This window comes from Chiloscyllium plagiosum, unplaced genomic scaffold (assembly GCF_037043375.1).
Source record: "Chiloscyllium plagiosum isolate Xiang-an unplaced genomic scaffold, Cpla_swu_hap1 HiC_scaffold_14, whole genome shotgun sequence".
NCBI lineage: Eukaryota > Metazoa > Chordata > Chondrichthyes > Orectolobiformes > Hemiscylliidae > Chiloscyllium > Chiloscyllium plagiosum.
The window spans coordinates 46,273,087-46,293,112 of NW_028270152.1; the positions used below are offsets into that span (position 1 = coordinate 46,273,087).

At 41.8% G+C, this 20,026-nt stretch overlaps 1 protein-coding gene and 1 long non-coding RNA gene across 9 annotated transcripts in view; one reads left to right on the plus strand and one right to left on the minus strand.

Moving 5' to 3' along the window:
* adamts9 (ADAM metallopeptidase with thrombospondin type 1 motif, 9) overlaps positions 1-4,299 on the minus strand; it is a 258,667-nt gene extending 254,368 nt beyond the window's left edge. For 6 of the 7 annotated variants that reach the window (XR_015759408.1, XM_087994415.1, XM_087994414.1 and 3 more), the window contains exons 1-2: positions 3,977-4,299; positions 3,456-3,811 (exon numbers count right to left, since the gene is read on the minus strand). Coding sequence is in view for 6 of the 7 variants with exons in the window: in XM_087994415.1 (XP_087850541.1) it covers positions 3,456-3,811; positions 3,977-4,058 (438 nt within the window). In the remaining variant the exon portion in view is untranslated. The remainder of the gene's footprint in view (positions 1-3,455; positions 3,812-3,976) is intronic. The other variant, XM_087994412.1, reaches the window with a different exon arrangement.
* LOC148147962 (uncharacterized) overlaps positions 1,714-20,026 on the plus strand; it is a 40,716-nt gene continuing 22,403 nt past the window's right edge. For both annotated transcript variants that reach the window (XR_015759411.1, XR_015759412.1), the window contains exon 1: positions 1,714-2,307. This is a non-coding gene — a long non-coding RNA (uncharacterized LOC148147962). The remainder of the gene's footprint in view (positions 2,308-20,026) is intronic.

Consider the following 20,026-nt stretch of genomic DNA (forward strand, 5'->3'; position numbering starts at 1 on the left):
GGCAACTCCTGGTTGAGGTAGGCATGGAGTGGGAATGACATCTGAAGAGTGACAACTCTTGACACTGGTGGGTCCAGCATGAGTGGCGGAGGGGTAGTGGTGCAGTTGGTCAGCTGGCTCAGGGCTCAGGACTCATGGGGGAAGCAGCACAATGATGATGGACTCTATTTCAGCTATATCTTCTTATTCTTAAACTACTTAAAATGCAACAGTTGAAGCTTTCACTGTATTTTACCATGTTGTTCATTGTAGAGTACAAGTGGCCAAAAATAATTATTCATTCATTCATAGACCAACTTAGCAAAGATATTGTATGAAGTGTTTGTCGGGAAAGACTTAAACAAATATCCACTAAGGCATAGCTCAGAATATCAATGTAACTTTTAGTCTTCATACCACAGAAGCTTTCCAGACATCCAGATAGATCACTACAGAAGTCATGAACTCGCAGATGATTGGCAGAGCAGCAAATTTGTTGAAAATAAAAAGTGGCTTCCCACTATGCAATGTACTGTTGACAGAACTGAAATTCAGTGCTGTCAACATGAAAATGGTGTATGATATATACCGCTCCTCAAAAATGGACATTTTCTAAAAAGTATGCTAATGGATGCAAATATACAGGTTATTAGAGAAGGGAGAAATTATTCCTTGCAAATGAAGATTACAAGGCTGATTATATCACTGCAAAATTCTTATCCTGAGTAAATATCTGAAGAAATACTTCAGACTTTTAGTTGCTTCTGATGGAAGAGATTATTTTGCAATATAACCTTAAAGAGGTGCAAAATCTAAATAGCAGCATGCTAAATATAATGCACATTGGGCGTCATTAACCATCATCGAGAGATCAAACTGCAGAGGTGAAGACAGAAACTTCTGGAAAAGCTCAGCAGGTGTGGCTGCGTCTGTGGCGAGAAATCAGAGTTAATGTTTCGGGTCCAGTCGCCCTTCTTCAGAACACATGATAGCTCGGAAAAAGATTTTATTTTTATACAGAAGGTCGTGGTTCTGAAGAGTGACTGGACCCGAAACGTCAATGGTGGTTTCTCTCGACAATGCTGCCAGACCTGCTGAGATTTTCCAGCAATTTCTGCTTTTGTTTCAGGTAGGGTTGACGGTCAGAATCTTTTTCCCAGAGTTAAAATGTCTAATACGAAGGGATATGCATTTAAGATGAGAAGGGGAAAGTTCCAAGGAGATGCGAGGGTCTAGTTTTTACACAAAACGGTGGTCGGAGTCGGGTTCACACCATCAGGAGTGGCTGCAGAGGAGATATGATAAGGGCATTTAAGGGACTTTTAGATAAACACACGAATATGCAAGGAATAGAGGGATAGCTCAAGCACAGATAGAAGGGATTAGTTTAATTTGGCATCATGTTCAGCATAACATCGTGGGCCGAATGGTTTGTTCCTGTGCTGTACAGTTCTATGTTCCAGCATCCGCAGTTCCTTTGGGTTTTTTTTTTGCAGAGATGCCCATGAGAAACGCATTACCTCCCAGTCTCCCACATCTCTCCAGGCACATTAGCTGCAGTCACATAACTGCTTATTACTTTTCCAGCTTCACGTTGAAGAACCGAGGTTTGTTTGTACGACTCTTGGACAAGATTTTTCTGCATAATTGAAGAACAGCAGCCGAACTATTTCGGATAAGAGTGAAAGTGTGATGAGACCATTCTAAATAAAAGGTTGTGGTGCCAAGTGACCAGACCACGATCCTGGCGGGAAACTCAGGTGGCAAGGAGCGTTCAGAGTAAGTTTGGCGGAGTTGCACTATAGTCACAGGTTGGTATAAACACCGGATTTTAGCTCCTCGCCCTCCAGGCGATAAGCGCTGGTTGCCGAGAGCGCGCCACAGTTTAAAGGTGCAGCTCAATACTGGTACCTCTCAAAACAAAAACACGACATAAACATTTGCGTTTTTAAAGCAGAAAAACCGCGCTTATAGAATCTTCTCTCCCCCCACTCCCGATGCATACTTCTGCTCAATTTAAACATGTGAATAAATTTACAAGCACAATTCTTCGTGGCTTTAAGAAAGTCTCGCCCCTCGTAAGGGAAAGCTAGCTCCGCCCACAGCGGAGCAAAACAAACAGTCACGCTGCTTCAATGTTTAATCCCTCTTTCAGGTAAACTGAGGCCGGATCTTTGCATTAGAGACGTGAAAACTGAGATTGTTCGATCACTAGTTAAGAGCTTCTCGCTGTTTCTCACACTGGAGATTGAGAATGATAAGTGTCTGCCCGCTGCGTCACCTAAAAACCATTTTCAGGAAAGAGCTTTTCCAAATAGTGAGCACAAGGTAAGCGAATGAACGGTGGTTTCTGGAGATCTGTAAGTAAATTATCTCATGACACAGTCACCATCCTTTAATGTTTTGGAGACGTTAGAACAAGCAGCTGCGTTCTGATGCAAATTAACAACAAAGTACTGGAGGAACTCAGCAGATCTGGCAGCATTTGTAGACACCCACACACAAAGTTAACGCTTCCAGTGTGACTCTTCAGAACTGAAAGGGGCTGAAAATGATTTTTGTCCTAATGCTATTGACAAAAAAGGGGAGCGGGGAGAGTGGGCAATGAAGCTGAAACAACTTGTAAGATTCAAACGGAAATCCCGTCGGAGAGAAGAATGGAGCGTCCATTCGGCTGCGTTTAAACCAGTGGCTTTGAAGTTTCACAGCGTGTAATGAAGGTATAGCGAGGGGAGAGCTCACTGCGTCTCATGTCAGAGGTGAATAATGGCTGTGTGGAATTCGTGGACAAACCGAAACCCAAAGCTGCAGGAATGAGTCGGTGTGTTTCGGCAGCTTGCTGCTTTTAAGGGGTCGAGTTAAATCGCGGGCTGAGACTGGGAAAAGCTCGGTAAGGTTGGAGAACTTGGATGGCTGACGCCACTCCCACGCTGCTGCTTTGAGGAAGGGCTAGGGGGCTGCGTTACTCTGTGCGTAAGAGAGGCGTCTGTCAACTGGAGTTATTAACATCTTTGACGTCGACCCCCAGTCAAACTTGTTCCCAGGATCTCCAGAGGCCGTGTACACCGTGCGAACGGAGCAGGCTGCACTACTCTGACTCCGTCCCACTAGTCCTGCCTTATTTAGCGATGGTCATCAGGAAGGTGTTTTTTTTCCGGGGAGTGGGGGGGGGGGGGGGAGTGAATGACGACTTACGCAAATTGTTCAAAGAGGACGTTGTGTTTCCCAGTGTGGTCTTGGTGGTTTAGCACGTTCTGGCTCCTATTATCTTCACAGTTTATCCCCAGGGACAATCAATTCTGATAACGTTGGAATTACATCAATATAGTGATGTTGCCAACATTTCAGGCTTGAAAATGACAAAATATTAGATGCAACTTTTTTTCAAGACCACAATTATTATTACCGAACAACCAATTATACTTTGAAAACTCCAAACTTAAATTCAGTCTCGCGAGGGTTAAAATGTTACTTACCAGTCCTGTACAGAGACTGATCACAGCTGTGTGCTCCGGTTTAGCATTGACCTGTCCTGTGTAGTAGCAGTGCTTCGTGTCAGTGTCCTCTTCGTGAAACTCTGTGAAATTAGCTTGTATTCCAAGGTGTGTAACGGTAAATATCGGTGCAATAAATCCCGAATCGGCAGTTAAATTGAGGTGAAAGAATTGCCCAAATGCATTAATTCTGTAGTGGGTTGTGAAGGCCCAGTGGTCGGTGTCAATGCTTCGTTTTTTCCTCCTAAAATGCATCGTGTCTGGGAAAGCGTCCCCAAACTCAGTCACTCGAGTGGGTGTCACGATTTCATAAACCTTCAGCTGCTCTCGCAGTTTAACTGAAACAAGATAAAATCCTGATTTAACACATGGGGCATTACCACAAATTAAGGTCTAAATGTGTATCACACTGACGATTGCTATGCTAAATGCCGTTCCTTTTATTTTAAAAATCGATAGTTTTGCAACAGTAATGCACAGTACACAATATAATCAAGTATTACCTTGTCTTTGGTACATTTGTGGTGTTCCTTCTATACTGGAGACGAAAAGTAACATTACCCCTACCCAAAACACAAGTTGCATGATTACCGACTTTGTATAGAAAGCCCTCACCACAAGACAACCACTGTAACTTAGCACTCGAACCTTTCATTCAATTTATCCTCGATTGAACAGTGCTGTGAGAGTTGGTGCTTGGCGTACGTAGCATCCGATATCGTTGGCGTAATATTGGGTAAGAGAACATAATGTAAGAGGAGGTACAGGGGAAAGTCAGTGCTGGCTAAGTTTTTACATTACTGCCTGTGCCTGTGAACTCGAGGATTTGATCTTTTTAGGTGGGGAGGGGGGGGGGGGGGGGGGGGTGTAGGGGGCGGTGACGGCTCGGCGGACTCAGAGTTTCAACCCTGCTAATCTGTTGAGCCATTGACGTCTCGCAGAGACCTCCCCCCACTCCCTTATCGAGGCCAATGGTATGTCAGCCTGGGTCTGTCGGCGAATGCTAATCAAACGCTGTGCTTTTTTTCTCTCTCTCTTTTACGAACCTTCCTTCTTCAGTCGAAAGTACAGAAATATGCACGAATAGTCTGCAACTCTGAAGCAGTGAAACAACTTCAGCTCCAGACACTTCATTGTAAATCGAAAGACGAAGTGAAATATTTAAAGTGATCGTTTCTGTCCTTTTTCTCTGAACTCAGCATTGTCATTATCTCCCACTGTCATACAAGATTGTTTGTTTTAGATCAAGACATTTTTGTATCAGTTTTAGGATCTTCTTTCATAGCAGAAGACATTTCACATGTAAAGATGTGGAAGTCGTTAGAGAACTTTCCTCCTCGTGTTAGTTCTGAGGATTACATTGCACATGGTTTTACAAATTTAAGACATACATAAAGAACCATGCTTCAAAGAGTATGAAAAGAAAACTGGACCCAGAAATGTTTATTTGTTCGTTATCTCTTAACTTTCTATGAATAGGGCTTCCATTGCAGGAAATGCTCATACGTTGCGCGAATGAACGTTTGGACATGAGGGCACCTATAATTTACTAGTTCCCAGCCCAATAATCATTTCCTCTGGACGCCTGAGATCTCCAGTGCATTGCCTCTTAAACCGCAGCCGACAGGATACGACCTTGATACGATTAGAGTGGGTGGCAGTCACAGGAACTATATTCATTGTCTTCCTCGAGTATAGATCGAGCCTGCTATCTATTTTATCGATAGATCTAAAGGGGATTTTCGATTGTCATCTTACTGTTTTTTTCCACTGTTGGATAGACTTGTTTAGGTTCAAGTTAGCATAAGCTTAAGTTGCATGTTACAAAATTCAACGCATGAATTTGAGGTCCATATAATAGTGTTATTACCGACAGAACAAGTCAGATGTTTCAGCATATCATCCAAAACTGAAATACCAGCTGCAATTTAAATGACTGATTCCCTCACAAATAAGGCACCCTGTTGACATTTGTGATCTCCAATGTAAAGCATTTTAACAATTACAAAATTGGACAGGATTGGAAGTGAATGGCATGCAGCTTATTAACAGACCACACGTTGACAAGTATTGCAAATTCAAAAGGCCAACTTTGTGTTCACATAAGAACAGTTATAAATTTCATAAGTGAAAAAGAAACTTTTTTATTCATTCATGGAATGCAGGCATCACTGGCTGGGTAAGAATTTGCTGACCATCCCTGTTTGCCCTTGAGAAGATTGTGGGTGGACTGCCATCTTGAAGCGTTGCAGTCCCTGTGCTGTAGGTGGTCACACAATGTCATTCAGTGAAGTAATGGTAATATATTTTCGAATTAGGCTGCTGAGTAGCTTGGAGGGGAACTTGTAGGTGGTGATGTTCCCAAGTATCTACTGAGCTTTTCTTTCTAGGTGGTAGGGGTCCTGGGTTCGGAAGCCACTGAACCTTAGTGAATTTCTAAAGTGTTTCTTGTAGGTGGTACATACTGCTATGACTGCATTGGTTTGGAAAGAGTGAATGTTTGTGGATGTGTTGCCAGTGAAGTGAATTGCTTGGTCCTGGATGGGGTCAAGATATTTGATGTTGTGACTGCACTGATCAAGGAAAGTGAGAAATATTCCATCATACTGCTGACTTGTGCTTTGGAGATGGTGGACAGGCTTTGAGGGGTCAGGAGTGGGTTACTTGCTATAGGCCTCCTAACCTCTAACATGCTTTTGTAGCCACTGCATGTATTTGACTAGTCCAGTTTCTGTTCAGTGATATACTCCAATATGGTAGTGGCAGTAATGCCATTGAATGTCAAGGGGTGATGGTTAGATTCTGCCTTGTTGGAAATGGTCATTGCCTGGAACTTATGTGGTGTGGATGTTATTTGTTATTTTTCAGCCCAAGCCTTGATATTGTCCAGGTCTTTGCTGCATTTCAATATAGACTGCTTCAGTATCTGAGGAGCTGCAAATGGTGCTGAATATTGTGCAATCATCAGTGACCATCCTCACTTCTGATGTTATGAGGGAGTGTGGGGCACTAATGAAGCAACTGAGGATGGTTGGGGTTCGGAGACTACCGTGAGGAACTCTTGTTGAGATGTCCTGGATCTGAAATGACTGACCTACATCTATCATTCCTTGTGTCAGGTATGATTCCACATAGAAATTTTACACCAGATTCCTATTAACTCCAGTTTTGTTGGGGTTCCATTGCCACACCTAGTCAAAGATAGCCTCGGGTACAAGGGCATAATTCAACTCTTTTGTCCATGTTTGAACTTAGGCAGTAACGAGGTCAAGAACCATGAGGTCAAATCAGTCAGTGAGCATGCTGTTGCTAAGTAGGTGCTGCTTGATGCCACTAGTGATGGCATCTTCAATCACTTTACCCGCGATCGAGGGTAAACCGATTGGTGCTAATTGACCGGGTTGGATTGTGCAGGACATACCTGGGCAATATTCCACTTTGTCATGTAGATGCCAGGGTTGAAGCTTTACTGAAACAGTTTGGCTAGGGTTGCAGCAAGCTCTGCAGCATAGCTTCAGTACTATTGCTGGAATGTTATCAGGGCCATAGCCCCCTGGATGAGGTCGAAATGGATCATCCACTCAGCACTTCAGGCAGAAGATTGTTGCAAATACTTTAGCCTTATCTTTTGCACTTACATGCTGTGCTCCCCCATTATTGGAGGATGGAGATATTTGTGGAGCAACTTCCCACAGTGAGCTGTTTGTTTGTTCACCACCCTTCACAACTGGATATGGCAGCACTGTAGAATGTAGATCTGGTCTATTAGTTGTGGAATCACTTAGATCTGTCTGATGCTGCATCATGCTATCGGCATTCTTTTGTTTTGAACCAATTTGATCAGAACTAATTACATCAAGTTACAGATTAAGTGAATATTAATACTTTTTTTCCTTTATTCTGTTTTTAATTTAAGCATTCATCCTTAATGGAAAAATGGAGTCATTGCTGTAGAGTTCTTCTGGGACCAGAACGTGGGTAGCATGGTGGCTCGCTGGTTAGCACTGCTGCCTCACAGCACCAGGGACGATTCCATTCTCAGGCGACTGTCTGTGTGGAGTTCACACTTTCTCCCCATGTCTGCATGGGTTTCCACTGGGTGTTCTGGCTTCCTCCCACAGTCCAAAGATGTGCATGTTAGATGGATTGGCCATTCTAAATTACCAGTCACATTCAGGGATGTGTCAGTTAGGTGGATTAGCCATGGGAAATGCAGGGATGGGTCTAGGTGTGATGCTCTTCAAAGGATCAGTGTGGACTCGGCCGAATGGCCTGTTTCCACACTGTAGGGATTTTGTGGAAACAATGTTGACAGAGTAGAATTAATATTACCAGTTGCATACATCATTAATTAAGAACATTTTAACTTTAATTGTGAATATTCATCTTTCTTTGCACTTTCAGACTCAATAAACCCTCCAAAGTAATCACCTGATAACTCCAATAAACTTCACCTTTTTTACTTCTTTGAATCATCAAAGAATTAAATGGTAAGATTTGACATGTAGGATAAATCATTGTAGCAATATTTTGAAAAGAAGTTTTGGTAGCTTTTAATAACAAAATGAAGATAGGTTTGTGCTACATAATGGTTTGCTTACTAAAGATATTCAAGCATTACTGAAGAATACAATTAATAGTTCACTAATTTTCAATGTACAACTTGACAGAGAAAAAAACAACTAAACGATACTAGTTAGCAGTAGTATCCTGGAACTACTGAAACAATGATGGACACAAATTAATCTGTGTTATCATATTTCACTAAGCCACGAACCATAAACACAAATAGATCTGTCATGTCACTTCATTTCTTGAATGATTAACTGAATAGGATTCTCCCCCAGGGCCAGTTCTTGCCTGCCAAGTTTGCCTAAGTAATAAACACATTTCACATTGGGACCACCATTCTTCTTAAAAAAAAATTCGTACAGATTTTGGGCTTATCTAACATTTGCTAGGGAATAATATTTCTATATACATTAGCCACAACATGCAACCATATTATATATTTAATTGGAATTGATGAGGCAGTGTGCTGAAAAATATACATAAGAATGATACAGAAATTGAGATCAAGCCATGTGCAAGAATTTGATGCAGGTGACTGATAATTTGGTTGAAAAGGTGGAGTTTGGGTAACTTTTAAACATTGAGAGAGATGGTGGGTTAAGGATTGTTGAGGATTAAGGATCCAGAGAATTGTTACTAATTTTGAGGCAGACAATCTTGGGAATGCACAAATGTTTCCAATCAGAGGGCCAGAACATTGGCGAGGATACCAGACTGAAGGAGGTTGTAGAAATAGTGTGGGCACTGTGTGAAGTAGAACGATAAAGGAGCATTGGTTAAATATTTAGGAAATAGCATGAGTAGAAGTTGCTGATGGAGAAGTGCAAGCTGTATTCAAACAAATAGAAATGGAATGATACAAGGCCAATCCATGGAGTTGGACAACAAAACCACTGAGAGAGGGTAGCACTGTTAACCAGATCAAAAGAAGCACAATAATTGAGAAAGTCAAGGAAGGCTACTCACAGTAAACAGTGTGGCCCAAATTAATTAAAACAATGAAAATTTTGTGTGAGAACAAAATATATTGGAGCAGCCTTGAGAGGAAAACGGTTGAGATTGGATAATAGCCAAAGTAGATGGATATTTTATTGAAGAGCCTGATGGCAGTGTTTTTGAACAGGAGAGGAATTGTGCCTGAAAGAAATGCTTGCAAATATGAGGGCCAGGAAGAGTTTTTGAGTTAGAAGTGGAATGGGGTTATGGGGATCAAGGTAGATTGTGAGTTAGAGTAATATCCCGAGGAAGAAATGAATTTGAGGGGCAGATGTGAGAGTAATCGTAAAATGGTGTTCACTGAGAAGTGGAATGAGTGAAAAACTAGTGGGCGTCAGGAGCAGGAAGGAAGAGGAAAGGCTAGCATTACAACTGCAGGAATGGCCTCAATCATTGAGGTGAAATTTAGAAACTCTTTTCATTTAATATTGGAGGTTAGGGTATGAAGGAAATACATTAGGGGAATGAGTTTTGTGAAACATTACAATATGAAACAAAGAAAAGAAAGCATGTGTATTTTCCCTTCAGGATGGTCTGGAATAGTAAAAGGTTGTAGTTGAATAGAGTAGGACATCTGGGCCAAACATGCTATTGTCAGGTCTGGAAATTAATACTTGAATTATATATGCATCAGAGTTAGTGAGCAGAAATATTTTTGGGAAGGGGAGGGTTATTTAGAAAGGTGGTTATTTGAATGAATGGATGACCATGATGAAACTGAAAAATGAGAGTGAACAAATGCAAAATAGATAGCCCTATAAGAGTGGAGAAAAAAGTGTGTGTGTGCAAATTTGTATAAGTGAAGGAGATCACACAGGGTGGCCATGAAATATTATGAAAATGTAATTTTATTGTCTATTCATTACAAAGAAAGCCAATGAGGGATGGAAATTTGACAGATGTAAAATAGATGATGAAGTATATATTCTATAAAAATTGTAGCCTCCGATGGATGGATTTTGGCAAGGAAAACATGGGAGTTGAACTTCAAGGTGATGAGGTTTGGATTTCAGCAGTGACAATATCCCCCTCTCAGTGAATACCACCACTATTAACATTTGCTTTCTGTGCTCATGCAACAGATAGCTGCTTGGAAGGCAATCGGAATAAATGGAACTATATCATGTGTTGTCATATTCAGATGGAGTGGAATGAATAAACTGCAATCTTGCACAATGATCTTTACTGAAGTTAGTATAGATTTCTGTCATGTTACATGGTACATGGTACACTATGGGAACTATATTCATGACTCCTTAAACAAACTCTTACATTTTATAAAAAGAACCCCTCAATTTTGTGTTTCAGAATTACAATGGAAGTATTGTCTGTTATAACTTAAGCACTGAATAATATTCTATGTAATAATGTTTGGTCATGCTCTGATTGTGGTTTGCTTCCTGCTGCTAACACATTTGTCTACAAAGTCTTTACCACAATGAGAGGTTTCATTGGGAAATGAGACTTGGTTGTCAGCCACTTCCTCGGCAATCTCTCTGATGAGAAACCATTGCCTTGATGGGGGCTGGTTTCTCTACCTCCAGCTGCCCACTGAATTTGCATGTGTGGGCCTCTTCCTCACTCCTGCTGGCAGAAGAATTCTCCTACACAACATTAACAGCTTCCACGTTGATTAGCAATCTATACATTAGAACTTCCTTAACCAGACCAACAACAGATTCAAACCTCATGTTTGTTGACAGTTGGAATTGAGAACTCATCGGCTGAATGAGATTTGCTGCATCAGAATTTTCGTTTGCCACCTGTTTGGGATCCTCACTGTCAAATTAAGCTGCTTCCTTTGCTAATGAGATGAATTTAAAGTGCTGAAAGCAATTGGCGGCGAATTCTCCATTTTAATAGCAACATTTCACAAGAGCTGCACGATCTTCAGCTATTATGTCTTACAGTTCTGCAACCTGGTCAAAGCAATGCAGCTGCTCTTCTCAAGTCCTCCGTGTGTTCCTGATATTTCTATCCAATTATATTTCAATTGCTGTAAATGTGTATTTCTGGTAAACTGCTATTAAGATGCTCTATTACGTAAAATCACATTTTTCTTTGCAAATTTTGTGAAATTAAGACTGTGATCTTGTTAGTAAACTAGCTAGTATATTTCTTGTACTAAACTTTAATCCTGATTAAGTGCAAAGTGATGGATTTTGAGAGGTAAGGATATACACAATGCATGGTAAATCTTTAGGGATCACTGAGGAAGAAAGGGACATTGATGTATAAATGCATAGATCCCTGAAGGTGTCAGCAGAGGTAGATAGGGTGGCGAAGAAGTCACATGGAATACTTGCCTTCCTTGAAGTGTAAAGTGTAGGTGCAAGGAAATCTTGTTACAACTTTATAAAATAATGGTTAGGAGAAAGTGAGGTCTGCAGATGCTGGAGATCAGAGCTGGAAATGTGTTGCTGGAAACGCGCAGCAGGTCAGGCAGCATCCAGGGAACAGGAGAATCGACGTTTCGGGCATAAGCCCTTCTTCAGGAATGAGGAAAGTTTGTCCAGCAGGCTAAGATAAAAGGTAGGGAGGAGGGACTTGGGGGAGGGGCGTCGGAAATGTGATAGGTGGAAAGAGGTCAAGGTGAGGGTGATAGGTCAGACTGGGGTGGGGGCGGAGAGGTCGGGAAGAAGATCTCAGGTTAGGAAGGCGGTGCTTAATTTGATGGATTTGACTGAGACAGGGTGGGGGGAGGGGAAATGAGGAAACTGGTGAAATCCGAGTTCATCCCTTGTGGTTGGAGGGTTCCTAGCCGGAAGATGAGGCGTTCTTCCTCCAACCGTCGTTTTGTTGTGGTCTGACGATGGAGGAGTCCAAAGACCTGCATATCCTTGGTGGAGTGGGAGGGGGAATTGAAATATTGAGCTACAGGGTGGTTGGGTTGGTTGGTCCGGGTGTCCCAGAGGTGTTCTCTGAAACGCTCCGCAAGTAGCCGGCCTGTCTCCCCAATATAGAGGAGGCCACATCGGGTGCAGAGGATGCAATAGATGATATGTGTGGAGGTGCAGGTGAATCTGTGGCGGATATGGAACTTTCCTTTGGGGCCTTGGAGGGAGGTGAGGGGGGGAGGTGTGGGCGCAACTCTTGCACCTCCTGCGGTTGCAGGGGAAGGTGCCGGGAGTGGAGGTTGGGTTGGTGGGGGGTGTGGATCTGACGAGGGAGTCACGGAGGGAGTGGTCTTTACGGAATGCTGATAGGGGAGGGGAGGGAAATATATCCTTGGTGGTGGGGTCCATTTGGAGGTAGCGGAAATGACGGCGGATGATGCGCTGTACATGGAGATTGGTGGGGTGGTAGGTGAGGACCAGTGGAGTTCTGTCCTGGTGGCGGTTGGAGGGGCGGGGTTCAAGGGCTGAGGAGTGGGAAGTGGAAGAGATGCGGTGGAGGGCATCGTCGACCACGTCGGGGGGGAAATTGCAGTCCTTGAAGAAGGAGGCCATCTGGGTTGTGCGTTTTTGGAACTGGTCCTCCTGGGAGCAGATGCGGCGGAGTCGAAGGAATTGGGAGAATGGGATGGCGTTTTTACAGGGGGCAGGATGGGAGGAGGTGTAGTCCAGGTAGCTGTGGGAGTCGGTCAGTTTCTAGTAGATGTCCGTGTTGATTCGGTCGCCTGAGATAGAAATAGAAAGGTCGAGGAAGGGGAGGGAGGAATCTGAGACTGTCCAGGTGAATTTGAGGTCGGGGTGGAAACAGATTAGGCAACAGATAGAATACAATGTTTCATGGTATTCATTCATTTGATGTGGGCATCACTGGCCAGGCCAGCATTTATTACCCCTCCTAGAGGGCAGTTAAGTGTCAACCACGTTGCTGTGGGTCTGCAGTCACATGTAGGCCAGAGCAGGTAAGGATGGCAGTTTCCTTTAAGGGCGGCATGGTGGCACAGTGGTTAGCACTGCTGCCTCACAGTACCAGAGACCCGGGTTCAATTCCCGTCTGTGTGGAGTTTGCACATTCTCCCCATGTCTGCATGGGTCCCCTCCAGGTGCTCCAGTTTACTCCCACAGTCCAAAAAATGTGCAGATTAGGTGAATTGTCCATGCTAAATTGCCTGTAGGGGAATGGTCTGGGTGGGCTGCTCTCCGGAGGGTTGGTGTGGACTTGTTGGGCCGAAGGGCCTGTTTCCACACTGTAAGTAATCTAATCTAATCATTAGTGAGGCAGATGGGATTTGTCTGACAAAAGTCTAATGGTCATCGTTGGTCTCCTAATTCCAACTATTTATTAAATTCAAATTCTATTATCGACCATGGCAAGATTTGAACCCTGCTCCTCAGGACATTATCTGGATCTCTGGAATAATAATTGTGGGATGAGATCAGTTGGCCATCACTTTCCTGGGACCAGCTGGCTGCCACACTATCAGAAGGATGTGATTGCACTGGACAGGCTGCAGAGGAGATTCACCACGATATTGACTGGGATGAAGAGTCCAGTTAAGAGGAGAGACTGGTGAGGCTGGGTTTGTTTCCCATGGGGCAAAGGAGGTTGAATGGATCTGATTGAGGTATACAAAACTATGAGAGGCATAGACAGAAAAGATCATGAGAATCTCTTCCCCATGGCAGGTGTGGCTAAGACCAGAGGGCATAAGTTTAAGGTGAGGAGAAAGTGGCTTAGAGGAGATCTGAGAATGTTTTTCTCATCCAGAGGGTGAAATATATATGGAATGTGCTGCCTGAGAGAGTGGTGGAGTCAGGGACACGCAACATTTATGAAGCACCTGGGTGAGTACTTAAAATGCCAGGGCACAGTAGGTTAGGGACCAAGTGCAGGTGAATGGATTTAGCTCTTTTTGGTTGGCATAGACATGATGGGAAGAAAGTGAGGTCTGCAGATGCTGGAGATCAGAGCAGAAAATGTGTTGCTGGAAAAGCGCAGCAGGTCAGGCAGCATCTAGGGAACAGGAGAATCGGGCATAAGCATAGACATGATGGGGCAATAGTCGTGTTTCTATGCTGTACGGCACTATGAAAATGAGGTTGAAATAAATGGATCAACCAATATAAAGCAGATGAATGCAAATTAAAATATAATTTGGAAACTAGTTAAGACAATGATTTAATATTATTTTCTCTATATATCTTTCTAAAAATTAAGATTCTTTTTTTTCAAATGCCTGCTCCAAACTTCACCTCTATCATCGGCAGTGTTATATGACGACATGAGGTTTGCAGTCGGCCACCGGGCTCGCTCGTCTTACACTCTGTACGGGCTGGGATTTTTCACTGCTTAGCCTGGGCTGCAACTAGGCCGAGCCGTGCAATCTCATGGTGGGGGTGAAAATGGTAGGTTTACAGTCTCTGCACTGTAGAAAAACTGGGGGACGCAAACAGGCAGCTGCAGCAAAACAGGGATGGAAATCACATTTTGAAAGGCACTAAAGAAAACATTTTTAGCAGACATAATTTTCCAAATTAAAATTTCAACCATTTAGAAACGAATTTTGATCCAATAGTTAAACCTGAAATCATGCCACAAAGCAATGGATTGACATTTTAACAGGGATTTCCTAGATTTTTAATGGTTTCATTTAAAATGAATTGAGTTTTTTTTAACTTAATGGTAGAAGCGTCCTCATAAAATATTTGTGAATTGAAATGAGGTACATGTGATTAATTTTGAATTGATAGCCAGATTTTGTTCTACTTTTTTATTTGGTGCTTGAATTCACAGACCGCTGGAGATGGCATTGGATCTGACCCATTGCAGCTTTCGGATTAGCACACGGTGTGCATCACTCAAACATTGCACAGCGGTTCTGACTTGCCAGACCAGTGAAGGCTGAATGCCTCACTAACACCACAAACCCTGGCTGTCGGCCCTCAGTGGTTGTACATTGCAGTTGTGAGGGTCTGTCACTCCTGTAGGTCCTCAGTGGTTGTACATTGCAGTTGTGAGGGTCTGTCACTCCTGTAGGTGGCACTGTTATTTGTCAGAGGTTTCCCCCTGCGTTGGGCGATTTTATAATTTCGAACTGTGCCACTGGGAGAGCCAATGGCCTTCCAGCTGCAGTCAAACGGCAAGGTGATCAACGCGCGCCGTTATTATAGGACAGGAACTTCTGGAGGTGCAAACGCGCAGTAAATGCAGTAATACGGAGATCTGCGATAGTTTACTCCTGGGAAGGCTGTTGATATAATTTCTTGACAAAGGAATGTTACAAATCATAATTGTACTGTAATGTAACCTCTATGTGCCTGCAACTTGAACTCATACCAAAGGTAGCAATTTAAGAGTGTGAGACTTCACTAAAGCTGCAAAGTAGATCCAAAAAGTCATTAATAATTACCGCTTAATTTAGCTGTATTTACCCATTTGCAACTTCAGTATTCAGAAACAGGGAAACATGTTATTATGTAAAAGAACAAACAAATCAATCTCCAAAGTGTTTCAAATAAAATTATGCTTTTGGGTTGCTCATGAATTATTTGTTAGTGGCAGTGGTGCTGGTTTTAACTTAAAATAAAACTTTGTTTATGACTGAGATGATTGCACAACTGCAATATGACCTTGCTGAAAAGTTTTGCTTTATACCCATTTTCAGCAAATCTGTCAGCCCAGGATCTATTTCGCGAACACACATAGTCAAATAACTAATTTGCTATCTCCAGAGTATAACTGATCTCCATCTTTTAGATATCCCTTGATTACATTGTGACCTGTATTATCTACAGAAGACACGATGCAAATTTCCAGTTACTTTCTACTTAACTGCAAGAACGGTGCTGAAGTTGCACTATTAGATCATCTAACCCAGTTCCTTTGGATCAGTAATGCTCTCATCAACACAAATGTAAAATCATGAGAACAACTATAGTCACTGAATCATAGACATTTAGGTACAGAAGAGCATTGTTGCCCATTCTGCAATCTCCACGTCAAAGCTATTTAACTGTATAGAATCATGGGCCCAGCACAAAAGGCTAGAAGACTCATTATGTGTATGCTAGCTAGCTCTCAGCAAAGCAATTCACCAAGTCCCACTTCTGCCTTTTCCCCATAGTCCACCAAACCTCCCCTCCACAGATAATTATCACATTCTCTTTTGAAGCCCTTCATTGAAATTGTCTTCATCACACTGAGGTAGCTCATTCAAATCCGAAACAACTTCGAAGTAAAAAAATGTTTTTCCTCATGTCACCATTACTTTTTTTGACAATCAACTTAAATTGGCACATTTTGATTTTTGATTAATGAGAATAATTTCTCTTTATCTACTCTGTGCAGTCCCCTCATGGTTCTGATACTTCTAACAAGTATCCTCTCAATCGCTTTTTCTAAGGAGCAAAACTCCAGCTTGTCCAATCTAACCTTAAAAATCCCTCATCCCTGGATCTAAGCCAACCAGACAGATCAAAGCTGTACTGACCCATTTAGTCATCAATGGTGGTGGAGAATTAAACAGCTGAAGAAGGAGAAGAAATCACCAATGTTGCAATGCTTAGTGAATGTTGAGCTCAGCATCTGGATGCAAATGACAATGCTGAAGTATTAGTGACTAACTTCAGTCCAAGTTGGCCATCCATCTCAGACCTCTCCTGAGGTCCCATCATATCTATCTTCACCAAACTCAGTACGCACCGCCTGTAGTCAAGGGCCAATAACCAGGTAGTAGGGTTTTTGGGAGCCTTCTGTGCTCAGGTGGCTCTCAGGGAGGAACGCATCTTGTGTTCATGCCAAAGACAGGATCAGTGGCCAGGCCAGGAACTGCACTGGGGCCCATGATTTCTGTTCCTGAGTGCAATTAATACAGCAAAGGCTTAAAATGCAGAATTAGCCACCCACCTGGATAATGAAGAATTAGAATTCCTACAGTGTGGTAAAGGGCCCTTTGGTCCGATAAGTCCGAAGAGTATCCCACCCCCACTCATTACCCTATATTTCCCCTGACTAATGCACCTAAGCCTACACATCCCTGAACACTATGGTGCAATTTAACTTGGCTAATTTACCTAACCTGCACATCTTTGGATTGTGGGAGGAAAGTGGAGCACCCAAGGAAACCCATGCAGACACAGGGAGAATGTGTAACCTCCACACAAACAGCCATCCAAGGCTGGAATTGAACTGGGGTCCCTGGCGCTGTGAGGCAGCAGTGCTAACCACTGAGCCACCGTGCTGCCCATGTATTCCACTACAATGGCAAGTCTTGTATCCACCAAGACGATTTGGCTCCAGATTCTGTTACAGTTAAAGCTACTCTGTTCCAACCTCAGTACAACCTTAACTCAAACATTGTTAAAATGAAGTGAATTCAGGGGTAGTGTGACTGTCCTTGATATCACAAAGTATTTGACTGAATGTGACATCAAGGAGCCCAAGTGAAATTAAAGTCAATGAACATCGGGGGAAATCATTCATTACCTGGAATCAGATCTAGCAGCAAGGTAGATGGTTTTGGTTGTTGGGAGACTAATCATCTCAGCCGTATGAGTTCCAGACAGCAATGTCAATGAACAACTCAGACACTGAAGTCATCCATGCCAGTTTGCATTCTCACCAGAATAGAATTAAAGCTTGGCTTGATCAATATCATATAACATTCCTCACACTTGTCACACAAGTGTCTGACGACTGTTTCCTTTGAAATTCAATGGCAGTAACATCACCAAATAGCGCACCATCAAAATCCTAGAAGTCAGCATCTGTCAGATATTTAATTAGATAGGTCATCTAAATATTGTGACTACAACAGCAAGTCAGAAGTTGGTAGCCCTGTGGCAAATGTCTTCATCCCATTCTCCCAACTCCCAAAATTCCAGGGTCCAGGTAGGAGTGATGAAATAATCTCCACTTGCCTGGATGTGTGAAGCTCTAGCCAATGCAGGAAACTCAGTATCATCCAGAACAATGCATTTGATCGACACTCCATTCACTATCTTAAACATGCACTCTCTAATATCAGCAATAATATACTTATCATCTATCGGATGCACTGTAGCAACTCATGATTATTCTGTTGACATCATGCTCAAACGTGTGATCTCTATTGCCTCGAAGGATACGAACAATAGAATACTACCACTTATAAGTTCCTTTCCAAGTAATACACATCTTGACTTGGAAATATCAATGAGTCAAAATCCTAGAATTCTGCATCCGATAGATCTGAGCATGTTACCACATCTCCCTGACCATGACATTTCAAGAAGGAGTTTTAATCACCACCTTCCCAAGCATAATTAAAGATGGACAATATAGGTTGATCTTGCCAGTGGCCTCATCCCATAAAAGAATATTAAAATAATTACATACTTACACGCTATATTTCTCAGTATGTAGCTTAAACCTGTCACAATTTTCTTAAGTATAATATTGTACTGGGAAGAAGTAACAACTATGCTTACAAAAAGGAAATGTGTCTCTCCCTGTTATTTATCAAGCTTGCTGCCAATCACAAAAAACTGCATTAGAGACACATCCAATCTTTTTGATTGTAGACATATTGTCTTCCAATACCGTATACTGAGTGAAAATCAAATCCAGGAACAGAGTTTCTAGCTGAACAGTTGTCAAAAGTTTCTACATGAAGTGGTGTTGATTGGGGGAAAAAAACAAAATTTCCATCAGTGTTCAGGGGATTGTATTTTAAAATTCTCTACCCTATTTCACTCTTTCTTTATTCCATTCTCACCACTCAGTCCCACTCTTCCGCACTCGCTAAACCAATGCTGTGTTTTGCTGCTGAGTCTGAAAGTAAGCAGAACCCCAGACCACCCATGAGCTATGTCTTGAGAAAATAAAGTCAGAATACTTTAACACCAAATAATGTACAGATTATAGGAGCAATTAAGAGGGAACAAGCCTTAGTGGGCCAGCATAATAAAAATACAATCAACCAAAGTGGTCTGTTGCTGTACTACGCATAGAACTATTATGCTGTAAGTTTAATTTGTTTTGAATTCCACAATGCAATTAATAAATGCGAAAACACATCATTTGGAGGCATTTTTGTTGTGGTGTAGAATCCCCATGGTGTGTCATGTGTGAAGTATCTAATCAAAACCAAATAACCGGTCATGCTGAATTAATATCTGGATGCATTGTTTGGAATGAAGGTGAAAATTCAAATAACATTTTGCGTATAATTTCTTAATTTATTAATTGGGAAGACAGAATAATTGGCCCATTTATATCTGATCTTTGGATCCAGACTTGATAGGCTGGATGTCATTTTAAAATTTCAGATGTTGCTGAGAATAAACAATACAGTGTCTACAATCTCTGCTTTAGGTAATTTATTTTTGAACAAGCTTCAAGAGCAGGCAATCCAAGATATCAAATTACCAGATATTCTGATGAATGGTACAATGTTGAGATATCAGTGGTGTCAATGGAAGTTAAAAAGTAACTAACCAAATATGCTGTTAAATATAATGAGGTAAAGCACGTAAGTTGTAGTGTTATTAATATATATGGTGCAATAGAAAACAAGATGACAGTACTATTAACACATTACTGCAGCAAAATGATCAATTGGTACAAAAGGCAATGAAATACAAAATTGGATGAAACTGTTTTAGGGGACGATCCAGTGCAGAATAAAGTCATAAGACAGGAAAAAAATTAATCAGAATAAGACAATTGATAAAACTGTGTGACATGGTTATCTGCTCAGCAGATATAATATTAAACAAATAATATTGAATTGCTAACTACCATTAAATCAGAATATTGTAATTACTGTAGGAACAATTCTTGAAAATCAAAAGATCAAGTTGAAATAATTTAAAAGACATTTCTCACAGGCTAGTATTCTCCAGTAAAGTAAAATGATAAGCTGGCAATCCAATTACATTATTGAATTTTAAAAACTAGCTGAACCAGAAAAATGCATAAATTTTTATTGCTGTAGATAAAATCACTGCCATAGTGCATACTTGGCCCCTGGCCACTGTGGTAACAGTTTTGATGGCTCATTCCAGGAATTGAGCTTTTCCAAAATCTTTTTAATTTGCCAACTGCATCTCCAT